Source organism: Branchiostoma belcheri, unplaced genomic scaffold (assembly GCF_001625305.1).
Source record: "Branchiostoma belcheri isolate BF01 breed outbred unplaced genomic scaffold, Haploidv18h27 scaffold68, whole genome shotgun sequence".
NCBI lineage: Eukaryota > Metazoa > Chordata > Leptocardii > Amphioxiformes > Branchiostomatidae > Branchiostoma > Branchiostoma belcheri.
Genome location: NW_017804331.1, coordinates 502,394 through 517,266, shown reverse-complemented (window position 1 = coordinate 517,266; position 14,873 = coordinate 502,394). Strand labels below are relative to the sequence as shown.

At 42.1% G+C, this 14,873-nt stretch overlaps 1 protein-coding gene across 2 annotated transcripts in view; it reads left to right on the top strand.

Annotated features, from left to right (window-relative positions):
* The window catches only part of LOC109484054 (neural cell adhesion molecule 2-like), a 40,663-nt gene extending 25,946 nt beyond the window's left edge, over nt 1-14,717 (top strand). Inside the window, exons 4-11 of one of the 2 annotated variants that reach the window (XM_019787248.1) lie at nt 3,909-4,062; nt 5,265-5,402; nt 7,927-8,067; nt 8,780-8,930; nt 9,855-10,000; nt 10,567-10,703; nt 12,462-12,612; nt 14,485-14,717. In XM_019787248.1, coding sequence (XP_019642807.1) covers nt 3,909-4,062; nt 5,265-5,402; nt 7,927-8,067; nt 8,780-8,930; nt 9,855-10,000; nt 10,567-10,703; nt 12,462-12,612; nt 14,485-14,702 — 1,236 coding nt within the window. In that variant the 3' untranslated portion in view covers nt 14,703-14,717. The other variant, XM_019787249.1, reaches the window with a different exon arrangement.
* The last annotated feature ends 156 nt before the right edge of the window (nt 14,718-14,873 follow it).

The following is a 14,873-nucleotide window of genomic DNA, read 5'->3' as shown; positions in this document are numbered from 1 at the left end:
CGCCCTCCCCCATGCCTTGCCAGTCCGTTTTCGTGGGCAAATTTCTGCTTTTTTAGAGGTTTTGCGACCTAAAAACTCACATCAGAGGAAAAATACACCACAGACGACATTTTCATGGTAAATATCGATAAATGTCCGACCAGGCATTTTTCTGTCCCGTTGCCGATTTTGCTGATTTTCGCCATGTGCTTATAAATTTTTTTTGTTTACGTCGATAGCTACCTTTCCTCGTCCGGTTTTATGGGCAAATTTCCACTTTTTTAGACGTTTTGGGACTAAAAGACCGACAAAGGGGGAAAAATAAATCATATACATTATTTTTATGAGAAATACTGCTATCATGGACCAGACATTTTTCTTTCGCGTTGCCGAATTTTTGCGGCCGCCGCATGCTGATGGTGCAGTACGGTAGGGAATTTTCTACGATTAGTTCGTAAATGTATCGGCTTTTAAACTTATCTTCGGAGTCGATGGCTTTGTTTTACAAACAAATCAGACAAATTATTAGCGTTGTTTACACGACTTCAAAACGCTAGCGGGGCGCCCGATGTTCCACCAATGACAGCGATTCTCTCGGTAGCGTCGTGCAAAATGTTTTGGTTCAGCAATATGCAGGGGTCCACACAAAAATAAGGCTAGGGTCGGCGGTTTTTTTTAGGGTCGGTCGGGAAACAGGAAACACAACATTTATTTTCCTAGGCCTAACCTGAACATTCCTATTATAGTGTTAACTCCTTGTAGTAAAGATAAAGCCTGACAAAAGAAAAATGTCTATTTTGTGCCAGATCACAGACGGTACCAGTCAGGTCAGTGCAGCAATGGATAGAAATAGATTTTTCTCTTACCTTTCTGTGTTAGTGATAACTCCTACTCAGATGAAAATGAGTACCTAGCTTTGGTTAGGGACGTCTTCTGTTATAGGACATAAAGCCAGAGGCCCTGTGTTCTTGGAGAGCCTCACCTTGAGCACGTTTAAGAACCCACAGCACTTACCCAAAAGACCAGAGGACCTTCCTGGTGGGAGTGGTTCAAACCTTAGTCTGGTTGACATCTTGAAGAGATGATAGTAACCTGTAATGTCAATTCCTTCCACAGATTCGGTACATCTTAAACTCCTGCTGGAGTAGTAAAAAAAGGGAGACGGAACAAAAATGTGTTTTTGTTATTGTTCTTTCAGCATTTAAACCTTGCACAAATTCTAACCTATAGTTGCCTGTCTTACCCCCACAGGACCTGCATGTGCAGGTGAGAGGAAACTCCATTCGGCTGAAGTTCATTAACATCCAGAAAGACAAAGCCGGCATTTATTACTGCAATAGCAGTAAATAGTAGTATTTACTGTTCACTGGTAGTAATTACACATCTTTACCCCCACAGGACCTGCATGTGCAGGTGAGAGGGAACTCCATTCGGCTGAAGTTCATTAACATCCAGAAAGACAACGCTGGCATTTATTACTGCAATAGCAGTAAATAGTAGTAATTACTGTTCACTGGTAGTAATTACACATCTTACCCCCACATACAGGACCTGCATGTGCAGGCGAGAGGAAACTCCATTCGGCTGAAGTTCATTAACATCCAGAAAGACAACGCTGGCATTTATTACTGCAATAGCAGTAAATAGTAGTAATTACTGTTCACTGGTAGTAATTACACATCTTTACCCCCACAGGACCTGCATGTGCAGGCGAGAGGAAACTCCATTCGGCTGAAGTTCAGTAACATCCAGAAGGACAACACCGGCATTTATTACTCAGGGGTTAAAATACCCGGTCTCGCAGTCTCGCCGCGCAAGTAATTTTTTCTGTGCGAGACTTATTCGGAAAGCCAGGTTGCCCGGAGCGCAAGTTATTTTTACAGCGGCTGGGTTTACGGCCAGCGGCTTCTGAAATAAACAGTGCCGCGGTCCCGCCTGATAACATCCCGCCTCGGCCTGCACGTGAGCAGTCCCTCTACTCAAATAACAGCGGGTGTTGATAATTTGGCGTTTCGCCTCCCTGAGCACGTGCGCGTAGGGATTTAATTCCAATATTTCCCCGATAAATATGTTCGTCATTCGAATTTTCTTCGGCCGAGCGGCGTGGATCGAGCCGCTATCCTGCCGGCTGTGCGCGTGAAGTTTTCGGCGGTTCCGCGGAAAAATAATCCATCCCCAGAAGAAATGTCACGCATGAAAATAACAACTATACCTTAGTTTCCCCGTTTTATGAGTTTTTGAGGCCGTGAAATGTTTAAAACGGTTGAAATTTGTCCAAAAAACCAGCTCGAAAGACTGAGAAATAATGGCCAACATGGCCGACACATGTTGACAACAAAAGTGGTCAAAGGTCAAGTTAGCATCCAAACGTACAGGACATTGCAATGTGCTATAAAAACGATGCTTTAAACGCATGAAATTATTTTTCGGCAACAACAGAAAAAAAAATTCACTCATATTTTTAGAAGGTTAATTTTCAAACATTACTGTGAAATTTTTCAAATTTATTGGTTTCTAGCTTCAGAATATAATAGTTGTTTCTTAGAATGTGCGGTTGGATGCTGTGAAGGAATTGACATATATTAAGTATATTAGACATATATTAGACATATATTAGACATATATTAGACATTAGAGATTTAATATGATCATGCCTACCAGTTTTTGAGTAGGAGTCTCATAGACATAATCACAATTTTATTTGTTCAGCTGTGTCAATATGTGATTTTGTTTGGGATATGATAGGGTTACTACTACTAGCTTAGTTATATTTGGTTTAGTTTATTAAGATGTTGGTAACACCTACTTGCTCCAAGTTCCAGGTAGTAAATACATGTACATTTTGTATCATGTATTTTTCACTTGTTGAACTTGTGGAAGCACCGTTGGCCCCCGGTTAGGGGTCATCCGGGGAACCTATGCCCAATTTTTTTCAAAATTAAGGGTGCTAACAGTACTCAGTAGTTGCACAGCTGTGTCAGAACTTACCAGTGAATAACACAAGACAAGTTTGAGTTTACTTCAATCTTTCTGTCTTTGACTCTTTGATAGAAGTATTTATTAAAGAGTTTTCATCTTAATTTAGCCAAGTTGCTCGAGTTATGCTGGTGTAACTGCATTGCCATGGGTTTAGGTCCGGAATCATAAGGTACGGACCTGAACCTAAACCTCTGGTTATGAGTCCAGAACCTGAACGTGGGTTAAGGTCCGCATCCCTAAGTACAAGGTGGATTGGTCATATTGAGAGAGCTCTGGGTGTTAATGGAAGAAGGCCCAGGCAGGACGAGGCAGATGATGAAACCAGCAGTTCTTCCGGCTCAGAGTCGGAGATGTGAAGGTAGCATTTTTGAATAAACGATGATGTTTGACAGCTGTTGTGTTTGCTACTTGATAAACAAACCTATTAATTGATAAAAAGAAAGGATAATGGATATTGGGTAGCAGATTTGAAGAATCCAGTTCCTTTGAAATGGGGCAACCTGAAATCCTGATGGGGCAACCTGGCTTTTGACCCAGGTTGCCGCCCGGGCAACCTGGAAAAAAAAAGTATTTTAACCCCTGTTACTGCAATAGCAGTAAATAGTAGTATTTACTGTTCACTGGTAGTAATTACATATCTTTACCCCCACAGGACCTGCATGTGCAGGTGAGAGGAAACTCCATTCGGCTGAAGTTCAGTAACATCCAGAAGGACAACGCTGGCATTTATTACTGCAAGAGCAGTAATTAGTAGTAATTATATTACTGTTCACTGGTAGTAATTACACATCTTTACCCCCACAGGACCTGCATGTGCAGGTGAGAGGGAACTCCATTCGGCTGAAGTTCATTAACATCCAGAAAGACAACGCTGGCATTTATTACTGCAATAGCAGTAAATAGTAGTAATTACTGTTCACTTGTAGTAATTACACATCTTACCCCCACAGGACCTGCATGTGCAGGCGAGAGGGAACTCCATTCGGCTGAAGTTCATTAACATCCAGAAGGACAACGCTGGCATTTATTACTGCCGAGCTACGGCGACAAGCGAAGACGGATCCACACAGGATCTGGAGGCTACCATCAAACTCATCATATTCGGTAGGTTGATATTCTTAGGTTCTTTGGCAGGGCCCTGTATTGTGTCCTTAGACACTTAACATTTTTTTTACTGTCGTTACCAAATGTAACTACAGTAGTAAAATGTCGACGACTAAGCTTGGCCGGTCATGTTGTACGAAGTGAAGAACCAGCCAGTAGGCTTCTACTCTGGAACCCTGACACAAAAAGAAGAGTTGGACGGCCAAACGTAACACTTAAGAGACTTATAGAAACTGGAACAGGCTTGCAGGGCCTGGAACTTATCTCTGCGATGAAGGACAGAAAGTTCTGGAGATCTAACTTTGTATGCTCCACCTCTTCGGAGGATGATTGATGATGATGATGAGACACTTAACGCACCCAGGAGTCTTAGTATCTAGTTTTGGTTAGGAATATCTTTTCTCGAGTATGTTAAAGGTCCCACCACACTTACCGAAAAGAATATGGGTCTTTCCTGGTGTGAGTGGATCAAACCTTAGTCTGGTCTTAGGCACATTGTACTCACTATATTCAGTAGTTTATGGGCCGTTCTTAGGTGACAAGGTTGATAGAATAAATGTTCTTTTTCAACGTTATCTGTATCTGTAACACACCAGCTTTACAGGCACATGGCACGGTGGCAGTTAGCTGTATTGCACCGAACGACTTGTTACACTCGACGTTAGATGATTCATGTCTTAATAAGAAGTTGTATACGGCATGGTTTGAATTTGCACTGAAAGTGCATTTGTCTCATAGACTCTGAGAAATTGATGCAGAGGAAAAAGTAATCTCCCGGCAGATTCTTGGGGCACTGGGGGAGACTTGCCATCCCAAGTGAATTAATTGGATACTGCTTGGCCAAATTGATACTGTGTTACCAATCTCACACTATTGGAGCCTAGTCTCCACCAGACTTTTGCGGGGTGAATAAATCGTAGAAATCGGCCTAAAAAGGGTATTAATTGGCCAGAGAAGGTAGCCGGCCAGAGAAGGTAGCCTACTCTAGTACTTACGCAAATTTTATCAACGAATGTAGATTTATGCAATGTTTTAAACCTATTTCGACACCAACCCACTATTTTAATCTTAATATTTTTCTTTCTTATGCTGTTATGATGTAGTAGTTAGAAATATTGTGAACAGTCCATGTATTTCAGCAATGGCTGCAAAGTGGAGTCTGTGCTTATGAAGTAAATAAACCATTATTATATATTTTCCAGAGGCGATCTCGTTCGTCGACCCGCAGCCCACCCAGACAGCGACGGTTGGACAGGCGGCGAGCCTGGTGTGCCAGGCAGCCGGGGAACCTGTGCCGGAGGTCAACTGGTACAGGAACGGAGACTTCATCGCAAACGGAGGTACGTTTTTTCATGTGCTAGGCCTTGGAAAAAAAATGTTGTTTCCTGTTTCCTGACCGACCCTAAAAAAACCTGCCGACCCTAGACTTTTTTTGAGGCTGGACCCCTGCTGGATCAATATCAATTTTTGGAGCTGATCAACCTTTTCTGGCTCCATAATCAGATGCCTGAGTGATAAAATGTTGTACTGGTAAAATTGGTTTTCTAACATTGGCATTGAAAATAAAAGTGTCCTCATGCAAGTTTTACAAGTTAAACTGTATTGTATAAGTTGGACCCCTATATAGATATCAGTGATGTCAAAAAAAAAAATGAAAAAAGAAGATAATCCTTACGTACCGACCCTATTTTTTTCAGGACTGAAACAGGAAACGCAACATTTCTTTTCTTAGGCCCTAACATAAGTAATAGCCTGGGTTGTAACAAATTTGCAGTATGTACTGGTGGAGTGAGTTCTTCTAGAGACTGGCACAATGAGGGCATGTTTCCAGGAGAGTTTGTCAGAGTTTGTTGTGATGAAGACGTAAAAGCCAGTGGTAACAACAGGCATGGAGTCATGAACAGCCACGGAGACCTTGGAAGCATGCGTGGCATTCTGCAGTGAAACACACTTAGCTTGGGAAGACAAGCACAGAACAAAAGGTCATTGTGGGGGCTGCTGGTTGTAACTAAAGGAACCGGCATGTTGTTATGGGGGAAGTGGGTTTTGTTCACTTTTACTACCATATTCAGGGCTCGAAATTAACGGTGTCTCGATACGGCCAGTGACCACTAAAATTTAAGCTGGGACAACTAAAAATGCAATTTGGGACATTTTTGGGACAATAGAAAAATAATCAACATCAGAATATCAGCCCTTCATTTGTTTGGCTCCGGAAAAAGCTCCCCAAATTTTCCCGTTTACTCTGCAATTATAGTGCGCATGGAAGTCAGAACGTAAGCATAATAAAGCTGACTTCAACTTCACTTCAAAACAGGTTCGGACAGTTCATCCTTATTTCTGGACAATTGACATTTATTTTTGGGACAGTGCTGGGACAATAGGAAAAAAATTCTAATTTTGAAATGTTAAAAGCAGCAGCCAGGTTTTGTCCTTCTTGTCTCTGTACCTTGTCTTGTAGATGTTGTAGGTATTTTATGGCCTGTGCTGTAGGTAAGACCAGCCTGGTGTTGTATATGTGACCTGAGTGGCCTGTACATGTCAGGGGTTTCTCTGTCAGCCAGTTAGGCCTAGGATAACAAATGTTGTGTTTCCTGTTTCAGTCCTGAAAAAAATTGGGATTATCCGTTTTCTTTGCCAATCCATAGTTATTGAACTCGTACAATCCAGTTTAACAAAGTAAAACTTGCATGAGGACACATGTATTTTCAATGTCAATGTTAGAAAAACGATTGAACAATATTCCATCACTCGGGTGTCAGATCATGGCACTAGTAAAGCTTGAGCCTCCCCCATAAAGGCTAGAGTCTGAAGTTTTTTCTAGAATTGGTCGGTGAACAGGAAACACAACATTTTTCCCTAGGCCTCAGTTGTGGTTTCTCAGGGATGTGTAAACACTGAAACAAGAATTTGAGGGGGCTGTTGTCGTTTGAAAGTCGGTCATTCATGTGATGCCATCAGACAGTGTAAACAAACTGCTAACAGTTTAGACAAGTAAATTTAGAAAAGCATGTGGCATAGAGTAACTAAGGTTTTAGGGTGAAATGCTTAGTAGGTTGGAAAATAGCAAAATGTAATTCTTACATCAGAACTTGTTGCTCATGAATAGTTTTCATCGTTGGCCATGTCTTGAATTTTTCATAACATTTTTGTCACTTTTCCTAGGAAAATTGATATGTAATTAAATTAACTTGTTGGGAATTTGTGAAACCAAACTGTAAGAATTCTGATTGTTTCTTTGGAAGGGTATACAGTATTATAGAGTAGCTATATCTCTGATCAGTGTTCCAATTCTGCATAGTCGTGTACTATCCATAACAATAGTGTAATTGATGGTTTATGCAGAGTAGCAGTACTTGGTCTATATTTAATTTTCATTGTTGAAACTGCTGAGACCATCAGTTCCCTTATTCAGAGCTACACTGTGTCTGGTGAAGAACAAACAGGAATTGTTTTGACAAGATGATTAACATTTGTGTTGCCTGGTCAGTGTTAGAAATACCCATCTGCTGGCTGCATTTTCAATATTACAGAAGAAAAATGCAGACTGCAAAATGGGTATTTCTAACACTGCTGATAAAAAGAAAGGACCTGTGTCTAGAGGCCAACAGACTAAAAGAAAACTTCTCTCCTCTTAACATCACAAAACCCACATTATAGAAAAAGTGGGATCATTTGTCTAACCTTAGAAAAAGAATTCAAACCCAATGAGTTAGAATCTAGTGATTAGTAGTTAGAGTAGTCACATGCTATATTGTTACCCATCCTGTTGTCCATCCTTAATTTTATGTTACATGTACTTGCAAGTAGCCTATGGGCAGGAACTTGCGATCAACTTTCCTTTCATTGCTGTCGTTTCCCCAGGTCGGTTCCAGAAGAACCCCGACACCAACACCCTACACATCGCCAACGTGACGCTTGATGATGAGGACACCTACACCTGCGAGGCCAGTCAGACCACCAACGGGCAGTACGACGAGCTGCAGATCCTACTGGACGTGCAAGGTATGTCACCGCTCAGGCTTTTACCTACTTAGACTTTAGTTAGTTCCTCCCGTGCAAGGCACATTGGGCAGCAAGTCTTCTCCACTCTGCTCTGTCTTTGGCGAGAGACTCGGCATCCTTCAGTGATACCCCCCTTGCTTTCCAGATCTTTTTGGAGGGTACGTCGCCATGTTAGTTTGGGTCTCCCACTTTTCCGCTTGCCCTCTGGTTTCCAGAACATAGATGTCTTGGCATGGGGGTCTGAGGTCATCCTGAGGACATGTCCAGCATACATGTACCTCATCCTCCTCTCGGTGATGGTGATGCTGAGTGGTTTTGTGCCAGATCAGTTCAGGCTTTTACCTAGGATTTTTTGTTGGGTGTCCAATTTTTTTTATTGTACGCTATGCGCAGGAATATATGCTGCACCCAAGTTTTTTTTTCCATCGTTAGAATATCATTATTTTTGTTCCTATAGTAAGGCAGAAGGGAGGCATGTGTACATGGCAGGGGTTGGGAGTGGAAAAAGAGGGCGTCTCCTACCAAAAAGGAGGAGTCCAATTTCTTATTTTCAGTACAGGGAGTCCAAAAGACACTCAGACACTCCCCTAGCTAAAAGCCTGTCAACACTTTTGTCCCTAAAGTCTAATATATTACTCAAAGGTTTATGTTGTTGGAGTGTTGTTTAGGATAGGCTATTTTAAGTTACTAACCGCGTTTTTCTCTCCCCCAGTCCCTCCCACCCTGGTTACCCGCCCCTCCAGCTCCAATGGTACGGTCGGGCAGGACGTGACCTTGCTGTGTCAGGCGACGGGTGACCCTGACCCGACCTACGCCTGGTTCCGAGACTCCACCGACCCCGCCAACGAACTCACCGCTGACAGGCAAGTTCACGTTCTGTTCATTCTCAAATTGTCATGAAAGTTCATCTGTGTTGGTAGTTACATGTTTAAAGTTAAAACTTTTGGTCCAACACAAAAAGTTCTCTCACCTAGAGCTTTCGACCAGTCACTCTGGTCTTCCTCAGTAGACATGTGACAAGCCTCACTGGGTCAGTCTACTGAGGAAGACCAGAGTGACTGGTCGAAAGCTCTAGGTGAGAGAATTTTTTGTGTTGGAAAAGTTTTAATTTTAAACAAAGTACATCTGTGTTGGTAATAATCATAGTAAAATGTTTTGTAAAATGTTGAATTTGATTCCAGCACCAGGGTTACACAGAGATCAAATTTTCAACAACGACTGTCACCTTCATCACGATAATTCATGTCCAATCGCTTCAAAACAATTCCTCGCGAGAGTTACGGTTACAGACACGTGACATTATTCACACTGATACTTCTCAACTTTATCCCTCAATGTTGAATGATTCAGCCTCACTGCACAAGACGTCCAAAATGAAACTGAACTTGAGAAATTGACCCACCGGAATTTTCTGGAGTTCCCTTTTTTTTTAGTTGGAGAATAGTTTAATTTTCATTCTGTAGCTCAGATGAACTTTCATGCTAAGACATTAATTTCTTACGTGACATAGATTGCCTCTTTTTCTTCATTTTCCTCATTCATCTTGCATCTTCTATGTATTGCTATGTGCAATTCAAATATATTGCTCTGGTATCCATGTATGCTCTTTCTTTTTTTTTTATTCGTTCACATAGAAAAAGGTACAAGACATGGTGGTGCCGCACTCAAGTGGAAAGCACTAATGTTTACGGCACCACTGTATGCTCTTGAGCAGGCTTTCATATGCATATTTGCTTTTTACCCAATCTCCTTCAAACAAATCTGAATAAAGATGTGTACCGTCGCAGGTTTGTGTTCTCCCAGCAGAATGGAGTTGTGGATAAGATGACGATGACCATCAAGGCTCTGACTAAGGCAGACGAGGGAAGGTACATCTGTCAGGCCTCCAACGGAGCAGGGCAGGACCAGGCAGCCGCTAACGTGTTCGTATACGGTAGGACATTCACACTAAACATGTTTATGAATGAATGAAGGAAGGAAGGAAGAGGGGGAGGGACGGAGGGAGGGAGGGAGGTACATCTGTCAGGCCTCCAACGGAGCAGGGCAGGACCAGGCTGCCGCTAACGTGTTTGTTAGCTTGATTAGATCGTTCGCTAACTTGTGATGGCTTAAAGGACCATTTGGTAACATCCATATGAATCCATATGTGTTAGACTTTCTTGCTACCTTGGTCCCTTAACAACTTAACTCAGGGTTGTGGAGGTACTGTATGGTGGAGTGTCGAACCGTCTGCCTCCATCTCTCTGGGTCTTCTCCAGTTCTTAGACTAGAACGTTAGAAACCATTGTTGTTGTCCCTACAGTCCCCCCCAGCATCAGTGACCCCCAGGACACCAGCACCCCTGTAACTGTTGTTGTTGCCCCTACAGTCCCCCCCAGCATCAGTGACCCCCAGGACACCAGCACCCCTGTAACTGTTGTTGTTGTCCCTACAGTCCCCCCAGCATCAGTGACCCCCAGGACACCAGCACCCCTGTAACTGTTGTTGTTGCCCCTACAGTCCCCCCCAGCATCAGTGACCCCCAGGACACCAGCACCCCCGAGGGTCAGTCTGTTGACCTTCGTTGCTCGGCAACAGGAGACCCCACACCCATGCTGCAGTGGAGAAAGGGAGGCGGGGACATGGTGGACGGATCGGTAAGCTTCGTGTCATCACTTGCCGAGAGAACAGTTGTGTGTGAAGTTTGCTAGGACACTTGTGAGGTCAGAGTACAGAGACTGGCTACCTGCACAGAGATCACAAATAACTGGCCGTAGTACTAGAAACAGCGAGAGCAAGAACGAATAGATATAAGAACTCGCCTATACCGTTTATGGTCCAGCTCCTCAATAACTATGGACTGAACCCGTGACTGTTGTCTTTTTAAATGTAGTGCAGTGTTCTGTATCAAATGTTGTCCGGGAAATTTGTAATGTATGAAACATGTATCTTTATTGGTTTGTTAATCGTACGCCTATATTGATTGCAAACCTGTAGTTTTAATATACCAATGTTTTGTAACTTGGTTTACAATTCAGTTGTTTTTAACTGCGAAGAACCAATAAATCCATATTGAATCTTGATTCTGTACAAGTAGAACTTGGCTGCAGGAGCAGAAAACATATCGATGAAGGGTCATTTATTTATTTATTTCTTCATAAAATGACTGGGTAGCCAATTCAGCTTGTAGAAGCTGCTTTCCAACGGAGCCTAGCATACATGTACACAGGACAAGACATGATTACATTTAGTCAAGCAACAGAAAATGGACAGTAGTCAGATAAAATCTGATGCATCAAAACAAAAGTATGTCACATACTCGTCACTCTAAGCCAGACAGACCTATCTTCTGCCAAAGTCACCAAAGGCTGATTTTGGAGACTTCTAAAAGTCGTGTCTGAACAGTTACATTTCAGGATCATTTTCCTTCTCTTTTAGATCTATCTGGAACAAATGGTAATCACCATTATAAATGCTTTTCAAATCTATCCAGAATACCTGAAGAAATCCTAACGTCATTACAACCTGAACGTGTGCAGTGGTTAGCGACCCTGCCTCGGGACCAAGAGGTTGTGAGTTCGAATCCTGGCTGTCGCTTACCCAACATGCATGCTACCGGAAAGTGTTACAGTCCTTGTAGGATAGGATGTTGAGCCCAGTACAATGCACCTGTATGTACTGTACATACATGTACCATCTGTCTTCTCTGTCACGACCAGTGAAGCAGTTTGAAAAAAAAAAAAAGAAAACTGGATATGATTTTAGAAACCGTCAGCTTTTCAGGTAGCATCCACAACCTTTTGTCAGTGGCACTGGGTGGAACGGTAGCTCGTGTTTGAGCTAAAACTAGATAAAGACTAGAAAGGTAATATTTGCAAAGCAAATGCATATTGTTTACCTTCGCATATGGTCTGCTCTGTTAATTCTTACTCAGATACATTCATACATATGGTCAGACAGGAGTATACATCCTTCCTACTATAAGATTGCAACATTATGTAACCCAACACCAGTTACCATGGTGACAGACGTCAACAAATCAGGTCATTGGCCAGGTCAGAGTTTAGTGTTTGGAGAAGAAGAAGAGGAAACTGAGCAAAAACAATATGTTTTCCTTCGGTAAACATAATAATTTTTCTCATACTGACGTTAAACATTTTCACCTCTGCAGAACCCTCGGTTCACAGTGAGCACAGATCCAAACACAGGAGAAACCATCCTCACCATCAGTCACGTCTAAAACTGGATAAAGATCACTTTTCTCATACTAACGTTAACATTTCCCCTCTGCAGGACCCTCGGTTCACAGTGAGCACAGATCCCAGCACAGGAGAAACCATCCTCACCATCAGTCACGTCTAAAACTGGATAAAGATCACTTTTCTCATACTGACGTTAACATTTCCCCCTTGCAGGACCCTCGGTTCACAGTGAGCACAGATCCCAGCACAGGAGAAACCATCCTCACCATCAGACAGGTCACCTACAGCGACAGGGGCAGCTTCACCTGTATAGCCACAAACCTCGGAGGCACCGACCAGAAAACACTCAACTTGGACGTACAATGTGAGTGGATTTTGTTTCTTCGTTGTATTTTATTCACACATATTTTCTGACGATGGGGCAAAAGTAATACTAGTCTCTCTCCTCACACATAAAACTAACAACAAAATCAATAAATGCAAGATAGTAACCATACAATACCCAGTAGAAAACACCTTGGATGTACAATGTGAGTGCATTTTAGTTCTTTCTTTTATTCACAATCACACATATTTACCGAGGACTGGGCAAAAGTAATAACTGAATGTGTTAGAGATACTCTAACACATTCTTATGAAAGTCTTATGAAGGATCATGAAGGATCATGAATGATTCTATTATTTTCTGACACTTAGATGTTAAAAGTATGCTGCATGTATACAACTATACATCTTGACATACATATACCTACAAACATTTTGGGTGCACTGGTGCACTCACAGGAAAAAACTCGGTGCACAGCTCCAAATTTGAGTGCACTAAGGTGCACATGCACCCAGTATTTCCAGCCCTAAATGCTGACATGTTTTTGCCATAACTGCCCGTCTGACCGGTGATATCCTGACTCATGGCTGGTGATTATGCATGAGACTGACTCACATGTAACAGATAGCAGGCTTTATATAGTTTTTGCCGTCCCAGGATTTCAATTAAGGATCATTGAATCAATTTTCTGCCCGGTTTCTGATCAAATTAGGATAAGAGTGGAGTTATTGTTCTTCATAATCTGGCCTGATTAGACGGGAGTCTGCACTCAGGTTCAGACGACTGCCACACTTTTTTTCCCTTATGTTAAAGGCAGATGCAGTTTCAGGGTGGCAATACAGAAATACTGTGGAAAAGGAAATCTGTCTGATATTAACATGAACTGCTATTGCTTAGCACCAATCACCAATAAATAGGAGCAATTTCTCCAATTCATGGTATCATTCTTAGACACTCTTTTATACAAAAAGGGCAGTAATCTACATTTTGTTGGCAGAGATGATTATAGCATAACAGTTTGAAATTTCAAAGCTCAGATCATTGGTCGGCTATTTTTTAACGGCAGCATCATCACATGCTGCCTGATTTGTCTGAGGCCCCGTGTTTCAGAAGAGCCACGTCCCACACACGTTATGCTAGTTAGGCAGCCTTGGCTGTGTCTTCAGCCAAATTGAATGAATAAATGACAAATAAACTAGAAAGGTAACACTTGCAAGGCAAATGCATAATGTTTACCTGTGCATATGGTCTGTTCTGTTAATTCTTCCTCAAACACATTCATATATATATGGTTCAAATGGGTGTAAATCCCTCCTGCTATAAAATTGCAACATGATGTAACCCAACACCAGTTACCATGGTGACGGACGTCTGGTTTAGGTCATTGACCTTATGTGTTTGGAGAAGAAGAGGAGGAAGAAGAAACAGTGGTCGCTGAAAATTTGATCTGTGTAATTGTATCTTGGAATAAAATTCAATGTTTTACTATGATTACTACCAACACTGATGAACTTTCTTGATAAGCAGAAACAATATGTTTTGCTTCTGCAAAGGTAAACATAACTAGAGAAGTAACATTTGCAAAGCAAATGCATAATGTTTACCTTCGGACATGGTCTGCTCTGTTTTAGAATTAAAATTCTTTATTTATTTATTTATTATAAATTCTTACTCAAACACATTCACATACATGTACTACTAGTACATGGTGACAGGAGCAGAGCAGACCATGAAATTGCAACATTATGTAACCCAACACCAGTCACTATGGTGACAGTCGTCAACAAATCATGTCATTGGTCAGGTCAGAGGTCACTGTTTGGAGAAGAAGAGGAAGAAACTGAGTAAAAACAATATGATTTCCTTCTGCAAAGGTAAACATAATAAATAAAACCTTCTCTCCCCCTGCAGTCAAGCCGAAGGTGGATGAGTCGACTCCGAGCGTTGCGGCCACATGGGTGGGCAACCCTGTCAATCTAACGTGCAGCTTCACCAGTAACCCAGCTCCCGAGATCAAATGGTCCCTCAACAACGCAGACATCCAGGATGGAGGCAGTTACGCTGTTTTCACGTCTGCTTCTGGAAGCACCCTACAGGTACATGGTCCTTACTTAGTACTAGTACTGTAGCATCTTACAGGTACCACACTTACTACTGGTACCATGTTCATGAGTACCATATTGTGCATGGTCATCAATTAACACGAGTACTGTAGCGTGTTACAGGTACGTGGTCCTCACATATCACTCCAGTACCGTAATTCACTGACAAATTTGCGACACATTTATTGTAAATGTGAC